This window comes from Candoia aspera, chromosome 6 (assembly GCF_035149785.1).
Source record: "Candoia aspera isolate rCanAsp1 chromosome 6, rCanAsp1.hap2, whole genome shotgun sequence".
NCBI classification, from domain to species: Eukaryota; Metazoa; Chordata; class Lepidosauria; order Squamata; family Boidae; genus Candoia; species Candoia aspera.
Window position 1 is genome coordinate 41,826,554 of NC_086158.1, and position 15,291 is coordinate 41,841,844.

The 15,291-nt window shown below is 36.1% G+C and overlaps 1 protein-coding gene across 1 annotated transcript; it reads right to left on the reverse strand.

Moving 5' to 3' along the window:
* Positions 1 to 733: 733 nt before the first annotated feature.
* Positions 734 to 9,436, reverse strand: LOC134499929 (small ubiquitin-related modifier 3). The gene is made up of 4 exons (XM_063306834.1): positions 9,205 to 9,436; positions 6,815 to 6,943; positions 5,945 to 6,016; positions 734 to 3,172 (listed from the first exon to the last, which is right to left on the reverse strand). The coding sequence occupies exons 1-4, from the start codon at positions 9,223 to 9,225 to the stop codon at positions 3,110 to 3,112; spliced, it is 285 nt and encodes a 94-aa protein (XP_063162904.1). The 5' UTR covers positions 9,226 to 9,436; the 3' UTR covers positions 734 to 3,109.
* Between the last annotated feature and the right edge of the window lie 5,855 nt (positions 9,437 to 15,291).

The following is a 15,291-nucleotide window of genomic DNA, read 5'->3' on the forward strand; positions in this document are numbered from 1 at the left end:
GGGGGCACTTTTCCAGTCAGAGCTGGTGCACAAATTGAAGAGCATCCGGCAGCCATGGCTAGGAGGGCCTTTGCACAGGTTTATCTTGTACACCAATCACACCCCTAGCTGGACCACCAGTTTGGATTACTGTAATGCACTCTGCATGGGGCTACCTTGGAAGAACATTTGGAAGTTAAGTTAGTTGATTCAAAATGCAGCACCACGGGCAGTTTTTGTCATTTCTTGTTACACTCATATACTACCACAGCTCTGCAAATAGCACTGGCTTCCAAGTATGATTCAAGGTGCTGACAGTCACCTATAAAGCCCTGCACAGCGTATACCCAGACTTTTGTGGCACTGCCTATCTCCCATTGTCTCTGCTTGCTCCACCAGATCTAGCATGGCAATCACACTCCTGGTCCCTTCCATCAAACACTGTAATCTTGTTGGATCCCAGAGTTGTACCATTTTTGTAGCAGTGCCTGCCCTATTAACAGTACCCCTCCAGAGATTAGGATGGCCTCAATTCTTAGTCTTTCTTAAGACATTAGACACCTCACTGTTCCCCAGGTGTTTGAGCCATAGACAGACCTCTGCAGGCTAACGTTGGATTGCATTTGTTGCCTTGGGCATTTGGTTTTCATTGAACTGTTATTTTCAACCTTTGTATACCATCCAGTCACTTCTGGAGATGGCCACTTTATCAATAAAAATGTGAGTAGCATGAACACAAGAAATAGGTCCAGGGTTTGTTTTGCAAAGATAATTCTTTAATTGCTAATATCTATTTCAAGTAACATAAATTAAGAACTAGTGTAGTGGTTAATGGGGAAACCCAAATTTGAATCTACCCTCAACCATGGAAACCTATGGAATAACTTTGATCCAGTCACTTTCTCTGTTGGGTTAAATGAATTAGCTCCAGTGAAGGCACTTTGAGCTCCTGGAGAAAAGCGGGGTATTAATAAAATCAATCTATTTGGACATCACCAGATGGAATCAAATAGATTACTTAATACAAAACACAACATGGATATATGCAATCTAGTCACCCAAGGACACTTCCAAGTGCAAATTTTGGAACAGATAAATTATTGGCATCAAATATGAATTATATTTAGAAAACATGCCAGCAAGACTGACATGGACATATAAAACTTAAGAACGTAAGGAACAGGTTCAGTGTAATAGGCAACTGTTTCTGGAAAACTGAATATAAAATATGGCCTTGCTCTTTTAATTCACTATCAAGAGTTTCTCTGTTTTTACAGCACACATTTCTTTCTAAAATACCTAAGATTATACCAAGGTTTTAGGACAAGTAAGGAAATAACAGATGAGCATCTGCTACAAAGTAACAAATATAGAACCTTCAAGATGGACCATTATTAAAATTGTGTTTCAATGCTAAAGATACATTTATACCCTAAACATTAGGTCCACTCTCAATAAAAGATTTTTAATAAAGATGTACATATGAATAAATTGTCAGCATTTCAGTGATAACAGCTTTGAATACAGTCACATGAAATTCAGCAGCATTAAACATAAGCCGAGACAGAGTACCAAATTATGTTTACTGTATACAATAATAAAGGACAAGTATTGTACAACTGAATGAACAATGAACAGTTTTAAAGGAAAAACCCTTCCTGGACCATTTACAATTGTAAGGAGTAGATAAAGATAGGCAGTTTTCTCAACGGGGTTTCTTGCAAACCAATACTCTATGTTAAATATAGATATAAAAGGCAGAAATTTACTTTCCCAAGTAGCAATGAAAAAGCTTACAAAAAGTCAACAAAATAGTTTTAATTTAGATGCATTCAAATCACATGTGGCTAAAATTCCTTTAAACGTAAAGTATTTGGGAAACAGGACCTTTGCATTCAGTATTTTCCCAATGGTACGCTTGCGCATTTAACTTGACCACAAATACTGAAATTCCTTATTTTTAAATATAAGATTTAATTTACTCACCAGAAGACAATAAAAGAATTAAGAACTGATGGCTGAAATTTAAAGAGCCCTATGCATAAGCAGAAGACTTCACAAATATTCAGGAATGAGATACTGAATTCAGCCGCTGTGTGACTACATTGCTCTTGTACTGCATTCTGCTCCCCTGGGTTTCCCAGGCAGTGGTTGCAACGAAAGGGAAGCATAAAATCCTAATGCGTAGGCAGGATACAATACACAGCTATTTGAATCTCAGACTAGACTATGAAGCAACATGCCTATAAGGTCAGCTTTTAAGATGGTAAGAAAAAAGGTACATAGCATTTATTTTCCAATAAATCATTGGAGAAATGTTTTTTGAGAGAATTATCTGCTGAGAATTCCTCCTGCACAAGTCCCACTGAATTAACAAGAGTTGCACAGCAGAGCTTCTTAAAATATCCTGGTCAATTATTTTTAAAAAACTATCAAATACTCTGGTACTCCACCCTGGATATGTGAACTTTATAGTAAATGTGGAATATAATGTACGCAAATAGTGTAGTTGCTGACAAACTCAATGACTTCCCATTACTTTAAAAATTGATTCTATACTATTTTATTATGAAAAAGCATTGTACATTTGCATTACCTTTAACTGCCACTATAATCAGCATTCTGCAAGTATTGCTCTTTCCATATATCCTGTTAACAGTTTGAGTAATAATTGTGTTTGATAAAATTCTTCTCTTCTTTCCCATACATCTTTTGAGAAAAAATACTACTGCAAAGAAAAACTATTTCAATATTTACATTATCATAATTAAGCAGTAAAACAAAAACAACTAAAGGCAGACCTAAGTATCTTCATTTTACAGTAGGTTGGTATTTAGGTCACCATTTGAGAAGAACAGGATGACAGTAGACAACAGCCAGTATTTACTTATTTGAAAATTTAATTTTTTACTGGGCCCATTTTTATGAAGTTATTTTCCACAGATACAGCTTCAACTTGCACACGCAGTATATTCAGGGACAGGAAAAGGATTTGGGTAAGTGTCCTCAGAACATGAAAAGATTCCTGTATGATTGGCATGTTCATTTGTTTACTATTTAATAGCAAATCCAAGGACAGACGATGAAGTGGGTGACATTTTGCATTCCTCTTCTGAAATGAAAAGGACATTTAGCACATGCCACCAGTTTGCTGTTGAAACACATCAATAGTATCTTCATCTTCCATTTCCAACTGTTAAAACACAAATGACATGTTAAAAATGTTATGGTAATTTGATTTTATAACTTCTTAGAAATTAGTTGCAACAGCATATTGCATGAAATTTTAAACGCTATAGAAATTTCCCAGATATTATGGTTTCACACTCAAATATGTTTTCACAATTACAAGACAAATCCATAGCCTTCACATTTTGAGGCCATACTTATTTAAACTGTTATCTACAAGTCTGAATGCTGCATAATAATCTTTGCTTATAAGCCCACTGGATGTAAGGTAGAAGCAGATCTTCAAAATTAGAAAAAAGCTCCTTACTGTTCTTTCCTAAAAATCAATCAGCACTACATATTTGGGCAGGGGGTTCCCCAAGTATACTTATCCATTCAAGCAGGTATCTCTCAGAAAGGCAAAACAACTAACTGGTCTCTTATTTCAACATCCAACCTCTTCTGCCAGCTTATGGAATAACATAATTAGAGATGGAAAATGTCAATGACCTCTGGAGAAAAGAAAGTTGTACTGTATAGCTTTTCCTCATGTACAGGAATTATAACAAATATATATTAATACTTTTCTTATCCATTTTGTATATTGTTCAAAATAAAAATACAGTATTAGGAAATATTTCATATTTCTTTCCACATAGTTTTTCAGTGCTTGTTTTCCCATACTCCCATGCCTAAAACATGGAGTCTTGGAGAATACATTAGGCAAACTCAAAATACAGATACTCCATATAGATTTACAGGAACTTGGGGAACAATGGTTTCTGCTCATTCCCATTTGCCATTAAGTTCTCCAAAGAGGTGCAGCTGGTACTTTCAGCAACAACTCAACCCATGAGATAGAAGCTATCCCTCTTTTTTCACAAATAAATTGTGGAAGAAGGGAAGGAGTTTCTTTCTCACTGCTTTGGCTGAAAGCAACAGCAATTCACTGATGCATATTCTGCAAAACCTAGTAGATGTCCTTACAATCCTCTTTCTTCCCCAAATACTTTGTGTATGCCATTAGACTTTGGTAAAAGATTGGTTAAATCTGACCACAGGCAATTACTAGCTAATGATCTAAATCAAAATTTAAATCTATACCTATAAACACACAGAATATTAATATTATAATTATTTCTGATGCAGGACTAAATCAATATATTTCAGCCACTCTGAGACCAGCTCCTGAAATTTAATTTCTCTTAGCTTGTTTAAATCTTGTAAAATAATCTGAAATTAAAAAAAACAACAACTTAAAATAGATTAAAAGGTATTCAGCATTGGAAAGACAAACATGTGGCTCCAACTATTCAACCGTCTACAGAATTGACCAATATAGATTAGCTATGGATGACTGTAACAAGTTATGGTTTCCATTCATAGAAATGTTTACTGTACAATTTTATATATGCTTGTATATAAATATAGGTCTGTATGTTTTTGTTTCTTCTTTTTTGCTTTCTTTTTTTCTTCTTTTACAATTTTGTGTATTCTTTTTGTTTTTATATTTACTTAACACAAAAAAGTAAAAAAAGAATCATTTGTTAAAAAATAAAATAAAATTCTGGAACACACAGATATTGAAAACCAGGATTTTCCCTCAAGTTCAGATGTACCTACTTTGTTAACATACCTCACTATATCCAATTCATATATTTCTTATAGAGTAATAGTTTAAAGTCTCTTAGATGCGTTTAATTTATGCTTCCCTCCCAGCTACATATGCAGAGTTGGAAATAGTTATTACAGATTTTAATAGAATGTATTATCAAATTTCAACAATATAGAGTTGCAGCCTTACTAAGCAGCATGTTCATGTGGCATTTTCTCAACTCTCCTGAAAGTATATACACAGTGAAATACAATGGTAGTTAATACTGATTTTACATAGGTGAGAAAATCATTTTCCATGGTGGAAATTATTTCCTACAAACAAGAACATAAATATACAAATATAACAAGCACTGGATTGCATTACATCTGGGATTAACAGCTGTAAAATATGTTTATTATTTCTAATTATTATTAGGTGTATGCTATGTAAGACCCAGTTAAACCATTCATATCTATACACCAACCAGTTTTATTATACGAGTAGCCCTCGACCTACATCCATTTGTTTAGCGATGCTTCAAAGTTACGATGGTGCTGAAAAGGTGACTTGCGACCAGTCCTTGCATTTACAACCATCAGTGTTCCCACAGTCACGTGATCAAATTTCGGGCACTCAGCAACCAGCATACATTTACGATGGTTGCCACATCCTGGGGTCATGTGATCACCATTTGTGCCCTTCCTAGCCAGCTTCTGACAAGCAAAATCAATAGGGGAAGCCAGATTCGCTTAAAAAACACACGATTCACTTAACAAACACATGATTCGCTTAACGACTGCAGCAAAAAGTTATGCAATTGGGTGCAGTCATGTGATACCTCACTTAATGACTGCATCTCTTAGCAACCAAAGTTCCGGTCCCAATTGAGGTAAGTCCAGAACTACCTGTAATCAATGAAGGAGGATTATGTACCACTGCCATTTCATTACTAATATTATATGCCTGCACACAGAAACCTAAGAGGCTGCTATTTAATGCAACCTCTTAATTCCTCCTGTTCTTCTTTCCTTTCCCCACCTTATCAGAGTGGCAGAAAAACCCTAATTGTTTTAGTAATGATTGAGCCATGAACTTTACAATCTAGAAATGAAGAGAATGTCTACATCTCAGCATTTGCAGAATTCCCAAAATAAATAGCCACTAGCTCAAAGTCATCTCTATATGAAATAAGACTCTTACCTGTGCAGGTGTATCTGTTTCATTAATTGGTTGCCCATCAAATCTGAATCTAATCTGTCTCATTGACAAACCCTGAAAAATATGCAAATATAAATATTATGATGCTTTCAAAACTAAATCTGCATAAAAAATCTTAGGTCATGTCAAGGTGGATATTGCATGAAGATAGCAACTCCCAAAATTTTAAGACTAACAACTGATTGATCACCTATATGCATTTGATAAATTAAGTCAGGAACAATGTTGCTTTCATGCATGTATGTTTAATACACGTCTGTTTTACCAACCTAAGCCAGCCCATTACAAATACCAAATAATTTGCCCAGCATAAAGACAGCTCTGTGTGAGACCCCCTAAACAGTCACTACATTAACACCCACAAACCAGTAAGCTAATAAAGGATTGGATAAGGAAACGATAAGTTGGGCTCATCTAAACAGCAGCCAGTTATCCTTTTCACAGAGACAATGTGATGTAAAGTGGAAAAAAAAAAGTGACAAAACCCTGATAACAGGTCCTACAACACAGATATCCTTGGCTCCTGTTTCCCCTCTAATGTGAGAAAGGGAAGAATATGTTAATTAATTAGTTAAATGAATACAGCGTACAGCCAATATATAAATAGGTGCAATTTAAAGCTGAAAAAAGTATAACCTATTGCTGGAAATACAAGCACATCTAATTTTATATAGTGTATTTGCTATATTATAATCATTATAACCATTAGTATAATGTTTTACACCACCACTGCATTAGCACTTGGGAAATATTTGAGCATCAGATCTCTTTGGGAAAACAAAAACTTGGGAAGGTAATATATTCAGCATAAATAAGTGTTAATCTTAAAAACAATAATGTTAATTTAATTACCTGTCTCTCACAATAAGCTTTCATTAGTTTACTTAGTGGCGTGTGGCGTTTTATTTTAAACTGGACCACCGATCCATCTTGACCAGCAACTTTTAAATTGATATGATCATTTTCTGTTTTTACTCCTTCCTGCAAAACAGAGTATTAAAGTATGTATCAGTGTTTGTGAAGATAAATGTCACACAGATAATATGTATTTTCCAGTTGTTAAGATGTTTCCAGATGCTAAGAAAAGTCATACAATACACCTGACATTCTACAAATCATACCACAGCAACAATATCTTCCATGCTAACTCTTAATCCAAAAAACAAAAGAATTACCAGTGAAATCAGAGTTTAGCTCAAGAGACAGTTAATCTACAAAACTACTCTGCCTATTCCTGCTAACTTTCAGAACAATAATTTTTCCCAGTTTTGTGTTTAAAAGCATTTCTAGTTTGGTAATTAGAGAAAGCTATTGCCAGGATGTGCCCCCATACAGTGCCCAAAGTTCATGATGCACTAGTACCACTTTATCAATCATGTTACTTCAAAATGATTAAGATAAAGATAGGAAACATATGTCTAAAGCTATACTATGCTTTGGATCACTTAAGATGGCAACTATGAATAGATACTTCCCAGAGAGTTCTTAAAAATCCCATAACAAAAAATGTTGCTAATTTAAGAAACAGCAGCAAGGTATCCTGTCCAAAGATAACATAAAAGATGGTATGGCTAATTGGAATACTCAGGGTCCTGTTGCTACTCTTCCTCCAACCTCATGTCTTCAGTGTGTATACTCCAGTGCTAGAGGGGTGTGTATGTGCCCATGTGTGTACAAATTCCCTATCTTCCTGCCAGATCTCTGTGCTATCCCTTGTTTTCTTCTAACACCCCTCAAAGTGCAAACTTTAAGATGTTTTTATGTTCCATGTCTTCCTGCAGTTAATAACTATTTTATTAAATACTGCTGTATTTCAGAAAGTCCCATGAGACTTTGAAGAAACAGAATAGAAAGAATATTGAGCTTTTGAATGTTGATACTGGAGACTATTACTACTACCATGGATAGCCAAGAAAACAAACAAATGGATTATCGAACGAATCAACTCACAGTTCTCACTGGGGGCACAAATGACCAGGCTCCAGTTATTATACACTGAACACATGTAAAGACCTAGCTTTCTGGAGAAGCCTATAATGTTGAGAAAGGTGGAAGGAAAGAGAAGAAAATAATCAGCAGGAAGGTGGATGGACTCAATTATGATGGCAATGGGTGCACCATTGGAAGACCTAAAGGACCAGATATGGGACAGATGGAGAAGTTTTATCTATGTGGTTGCTAAGAGTCAACACTGACTTGATGACAAATAATCAATCAATGCATACTATGGTGGAAATATGCCCCAATGAACTAAATAAAACCTATTACCAATTAAATATATATTTGTAGCCAGCCCTTTTAAGTTTCAATGAGTTTCATGAGTTTGACTTCCTAATCAGGATTCAGAAGACTGCAACCAAGAGCTCTCTATATAATGGATTATACTCATCCCCTTCTTCAGTTAACGTGGCCTACCATATTATCTGAGGGTTGTGGTTTACAATCCAAAACATCTATGGAACAAGGTTGGAAGAGATTATCCTAATGCAACCAATTCCTTCTGAAGCAACTGAAGAGTAAAATCTCTTTGACACCTTGGTAAGGACACTGATCTACCACCACCAACTGCTCACAGAAAGACAAAAGGAGGAGGGGGAAAAGGAAATCGGGGTCGGCCCTTTAGTTAAGCGGAGAGCCCCAAGCACGTGGTGATCCCGCGCCATCTACCACACGGTCGCGAGGGGAGACCGGGAAACGTGTTGCTGTTGTCTAACCAAACGAACTCCTACCGCTACCCCGTCAGATGTCCTTTGAGCAGCTCGCAGAACACGCACGCTCTTGAAGGCATAACATAAAGCAGCATGGACCATCGAGAACAAACCACCTATTACTGGATTGCCCACAAACCGAAAGCGTCAGAGATATTAACAAAAACACGCTGCTGCGGCCTAAACACCCCTTCGATTCCTGCGAAGCTCCGCGAAGAAAGAGCGCAGGCGAGCCGCCCCTTCGCCAGTGCCCTCCTTCCGGGTGAGGCGGGTCCGGTTTCTCGCTCACAACCGGGGCGGGGAACGCCAATCCACAGGCCCAAGACGGGGAGTGAACGGAGTTTTCCTTTCCGGGGGGAGCCCACTCTCCACTCTCAAAGGCGCCGAGGGTGGCCGCGGGAGCACAGAAGCGCTAGAGCCGCTCTGAGGGGGATAGTCTGTCCGCAGAATCCGAGAGGCCTGGCCTCAATCGGGAGGCAGGACAGCCATCTAACTAAGAGCGCAACTGTGCAAAGCGAGAACGCCCTCGCTTACCTTAGGTTTCTCCTCGGACATGGCGACGCGTCAGGCAGAGACCTCTCGGGGAGCGAGTCTGCACGCGCTCTGAGCCCGTTCCTTCCTCGCTCGCCTCTCCCGCCTGCAGCAACTGCTTGCGAGAACGCGCTTCGCGCCCAGAGATCTTCTGCTCCCTGTTGGCCCTAAGCGGGTCACGTGGGGCATGCACGTTCTCGACGCGCGCTCCCGAACGATGCTTTGCTCGTCGGGAGCGCGCTTTATTGGGGTGGAGGAGGTGATGGCGCCGAAGGTGCGTCATCGTCGGCTAAAGCGGGAGTTCTCTGGCTGCTAGAGAATGTACGAGGTGGGGGCGTGGTCACTCATAGCGCGGGAGGAGGAAGAGGCGGAGCCAGTTCCCCGTTTTTTAAAAATGATACAGAACTGGGTGGGACCATAGCATAACCTTAAGGGGATCTGTATTGTTCAGTTGTAGCAAAAAGAGAAGTTAGAAAACTATATTCAGCCCATGTATCTTTTATACAACTTACTTGCATGAACAGGGTCACATTCATAAATCTACATTCAAACTGGTTTAGAATTTTAAGCTCCTGAGTTTAATGGCAATAGGCTATTTAAATTTCACCCCCCCCCTTATAAAATGGGACGTTAGTGATAAGAAAATGAACATGAATTATATTATCATGAAGTAAAAAATGAACATGAACACCACCACCACATCCATCCTTCACTATGTGCTTTTGGTGCCTGCAGGGATAGTAGCTTGGCAAAGTGTTCAAGAATATTTCTGTCTGAAAAAGTATGTCAGAATTGAAGGTCTGATGCACTGTTCTTAAAAAAAAAAAATCTATGCGCAGCACACATACATACACATTACTAAACAGACAAGTATGAGTATTTCCATTATGAAATACAATTGCTTCACAATTTTAGCTTACGCTGTGTTCATGCATGACTCTAAATCATAGATTGTGGTCTCATGATGCACTCATTATGAACCCAGCTTCAATGTGCAGAATTTTGTGTTTTGTTTTTAGTTTAGTGTTACATGAAGGGTGGCATTACAGTTAATAAATCATGGTTCATGGTTTACCATAAGGTGCAAGTCCAGTCACCGGTGGCACATGTGTGAATCTCTTAAGTCTAGTAAGTTTCAGTAGGCCTCTTGTTCTTTGAAGAGCTTTTCCTGCATATCTTAAAAAGTAGAAAATAAGATGCAGCAATAGGACTATCCTTTTATTTGTTCAGTCGCTTCCCACTCTTCATGACTTCATGGACCAGCCCACGACAGAGCTTCCTGTTGGTCATCAACACCCCCAGCTCCCCCAGGGACGAACTTGGAGCAATAAGGCTATTCCCATACGGTTCTATTCCCATGGAACTGGAACTTGCAGATTTATCCCCAAAGACTGAAAATGGAATGAGGTACAATTTAATAGGATTCTCTGGATAAATTGGCAGAGAGCATGAGCTAGGGGAATTAGTCAATCTACTAAATTACCCCTCAAAAAATTCAGAAATTATCCTTTGCTGAAAATGGGAGAAATAATGAGCCTGTGTAAGCACACATGCATTCACAGAAAATGTACTAGAGAAATAAAGACTTTGGCCATTTTCTTATTTTTATTAAATTTAATGTATTTAATTTAGTTAAATTTATGTTATAGTTAACTAAATTTAACTAAATATAAATTTAAATTTAGTTAAATTTATGTATTTAAATTTAATTTAATTTGTTAAATATATTTTTTTAAAAAAATATGTATTTAAGTTTTACAATTACCCCTTCTACTTTCTATTGTTAATTGCCAGTTTAACACTGTTCTTAGCATTCTTTGTAAATATGGTACTAAAATTGATTTTAAGAAAGCTATTTCCTAATTTAAGCACAATAGCAAGCATATTCACAGGTGAAAAAATGTTTTTGTGTTACTTGAGAAGGCATCCAAGATTCATTGAGTCAGGGTCATTGGGATCTTTGTTTTATAGTATCTGGGAAATATTTATTTTATTTATTTATTAAATTTATCCCTGCCCATCTCCCATCAGGGAACTCTGGGCAGTTAACAATAAAATAATCAATTAAAACAACAAACATACAATATAAATACAATATATAAATATATAATTACCCTTAAAATAAGTATAAAAATAAGAATAAAAATAAAAAAGCAAGAAATCAGAATTCTGAGTCACTGATTTAATACTTCTTTTAGTGGCTCACCATTATTTTCAAGTACTTGCACATTTATATCATGTTATTATTTTTATACCCTATCTCATCAGTCCAGAATTCTGATGCAGAAATACCTTTATGAAAGATAGATGTTCCTACAGTGTTATTCATATCTCAAGTATTTTAATGCATATTTGCTGTAGCTGGGGTGGTCTGGAATACCATTAAAAATAATGAACAAAAAATGCTGTGGAATTCCAATAGTAGCCACCCCACTCCAGCAGAGTGTCTCCTATAGAAAAGCCTTTTTGAGGTTTCTGGTACAAATGGAAGCATGATCAGGGTACAATTCAGGGAAGAACACAGTTTCATAGAAGGATATGGCTTGCATCTCAAAAGGCAGTGCAACCTACAATAACACAAGAGGGCACTGATGACCTCAGCAGTGAAGACAGACTCAAGGCTGATCTTTATGATCTCCAAACAACCTGATAATATTCTCAAGGATCCCTTGAAATCCATAACAGTATGAAGAACTAATTAATAATTCCAGTATTTAATATTTTGTGTCACAAGTGAGTTGTTAATGACCAGTCTCAGTAACAAACATTTATTTAGGTCAAGAAAGAAAAGGTGGGAAAAGTATGTTTCGGTTAGATAATAATGCCTTTATGAGAGTTGATCTTTTAATGCTCAACAATAAGCCAAATATGTTCCAAATGCCTTCAGGCAAAATTTCTGAATTCTTCCCTCTCTCCCCCTTTTAACTGAGAACATATGGTTAGTTGCTGTTCAGAAGTATCTGCTATATACTATGGCAACAGCTGAGGCAAAACCATCTTCTCAAAAGTTATTACATGTGTACAGCATTAACGCTGGACCCGTGTTTGAATGCCACATCCAGTCAGATTGATCAAAGAAATGATTTAGGACTTCAGCTGAATGATTTTTTCCTCCTTGATGGAAATTGAAATTTCTTCCATTTTTCTTTCAAAATATTTGGGTGTGTTATTTATTTATTTGGTAAATTTATAACTGCCTGAGTCTGTCATGACTCTGGAAGGCTTACAGTATAAAACAATTTAAAACAATGCCATATCAAACAATACAAAAACCCCAAACATTTATCTGGGCAGCTCACACCAAGAGATAAAAACATAAAAGAAACAATAAAAAACAGCATCCAAAAAATAACTGTAAAAAAGTAACACAAACTCTAATAGATTAAGATTCAGCAAGGAGAATGCCACCTACTCCAGCCCAAGGCCTGGAGGAAGAGCCTTTTCTCTGTACTGTTGTCACTACACAGAGAAGTAGCTCAGGCTTTACATTAATCCAAATTCCTGTTGCTTAAATGTAGGTATTTTCTCTACTTAGCAAAGGAATGCCTGTTTCCTTAGACTTGATTTTGAGATAGTTAAAAAACAAAACTTCTCAAAAGCCATTGTGCTTTCTACTGTGGTTTTCTTTGAGATGAAATGCTAAATGTTTGGGGAAAAGACTTCTTGACTATTAAGCAATCTAGCCTAAAGATGTCTGATCTTCTTGATCCCTGATGATATTATGGCTATTCTGGATAATTATGCAATATCATTATTAAAGCTTAGTGAAGTTGCACAGCAATATGGTTTATACTCTGGTTATACCATTAACTGGAAAAGTGTAATTTGCTTCATTTGGGATCCACCGAATCTGTAGTCTTCTGCAAGAGATGGGGATTTATAATTTGTACTGATTGTAGAATATTTAGGTTTTATCTTTCCCCAAACATGTCACAATATGTTATAAATACGTCTAAATGTATAGATGCAATTTCAACAGACATGGCTCAATGGTTAAAACTTCAATTAAATTTCTGGGGCAAGATTAATCTTATTAAGATGAATATTGCATCAAGATTAATGTATATCTTAAAAAAAGTTTTACGAGAAATTATTCATCAGGATCAATGTGGATTTTTACCAAAAAGACACCTGAAGGACAATGTAAGAGTGGTCTTGGATGTTATAGAATATCTACAATATCATAATGAATGCCAAGCAACTCTTATTTTTCTAGATGCATAAAAAGCCTTTGATAAACTCAACTGGAGTTTTATGTTTAAAGTTTTGGAAATAATGGACTTTGGAGAATATCTTATTCAAGGAATCAAGGCTATTTATACACCACAAAAGGCAAATATCATTGTAAATGATGAACTAACTGAACCATGTCAGATACAAAAAGAAACAAGACAAGGATGTCCTCTATCACTTTTGTTATTTATCTTTGTACTGGAAGTTTTAAAGAGACATTAGAAGTGACGAACGAATAAAGGGACTAAAAATTAAACAAGAAAAATTTAAATTAAGAGTGATTGCTGATGATTTAGTTTTGATATTACAGGATCCCTTGGAAATTGCAGAACATCTGATGAAGAAATTGAAAGAATTTGGATCAATGATAGGTCTTAAAGTAAATAAACAAAAAACTATAATGTTAATTAAAAATATGACCCTGTCCAATCAAGACTCATTGATGGGTAAGATGGGATTTCAGATTCAAATAAAGGTCAGATATCTGGGGGTAATTTTGTCAATTAAAAATAGTATGTTATTTCAAAATAACTATGTTAAAATTTGGAATGATGTGAAAAACGATTTGATGAGATGGGGGGAATTGCAATTGTCTTTCTTGGGAAGACTATCTGTGAATGTTTTGCCTAGGATGTTGTTTCTTTTCCAGACTCTACCAATTTTGTCAACAGATTTACCATTTAAGAATGGCAGAAAGATATTTCTAAATTTATTTGGCAAGGCAAGAAACCAAGAATTAAATATAAACTGTTACAAGATGCCAAAGAACAAGGAGGTTTGGGTCTGCCTAATTTGAAATTTTATTTTGATGCCTGTTGTTTGCTCTGGATGAAGGAATTACCTTGCAGAACAAGAAACTACTACAGCTTGAAGGACATGAATTAAGATTTGGGTGGCATGCTTATTTATGGTATGACAAAGTTAAAGTTAACAAGGATTTTAAAAATAATTTCATCAGGAATGCCATACTGAGAATTTGGAGCAAATATAAGGTAAGGTTATATCCAAATTACCTTTATGGTTGTCACCTCAGGAAGCATTTGTTAGAAAAGGTGGGAGCTATAAGTTGGTTAAAATATAAAGATCTATTAAAGTTTGAGGAGGGTGAACCAAAAATTAAAACAAGGGAAATGTTAAGATTTGGATGGATTTACATGTTATTGGTTCACCTGTATACAACTGGTAGAACATTTTAAATTGGACAAAAAGAATTATAAATTTGTTAATGAAATAATTCAGTTTGAAATGGACTTTTGTATAAATGATCACATTATTACTAAGATGTATAGGATTCTGTTACAGATGAATATGGAAGATGAACGAGTTAAAGATTGTATGACTAAGTGGGCTAAGAATTTTGGATATAATATGTTGGATCAATGGGAGAATATGCAGATGAAAGGTTTGAAATTTACACTGAATTATAATTTGAAAGAAAACTTCTATAAGATGATGTATTGTTGATATTTAACTCCTGATATGTCGTCAGAAATGTATAATGGTGTAACTAACGTCTGTTGGAAATGTTTACAGGGTGAAGGAACCTTTTACCATCTTTGGTGGACTTGTGAGAAGGCTAAAAAGTTCTGGGATCAAATATGTATTACTATTCAAAAGATTCTTAAAGTAAATATACAGAGAAAAACAACTTTTTCTTTTGAGATTGATGGAAAAGGAATTAGAGAAACAACATGGAGTGTTGCCATTATACATGATCCCGGCTGCAAGATTGTTATATGCACAACAATGGAAAGATCCACAAATACCTACGGTTGAAGATTGGATCATTAAACTAATGGACTTGGCTCAAATGGCTGAACTAACAGCTTTAATAAGAGATCATTCTGTTTCTGCATT

What these genes read in the sequence shown, in the direction of transcription:
- LOC134499929 (XM_063306834.1), bottom strand. Translation starts at nt 9,225, where the DNA reads ATGTCCGAGGAGAAACCTAAG. An exon ending in AAGCTTATTGTGAGAGACAG is followed by an intron (nt 6,017 to 6,814) that starts GTAATTAAATTA and finishes CATATTTTTCAG; the next exon opens with GGTTTGTCAATGAGACAGAT. An exon ending in AAACAGATACACCTGCACAG is followed by an intron (nt 3,173 to 5,944) that starts GTAAGAGTCTTA and finishes GTGTTTTAACAG; the next exon opens with TTGGAAATGGAAGATGAAGA.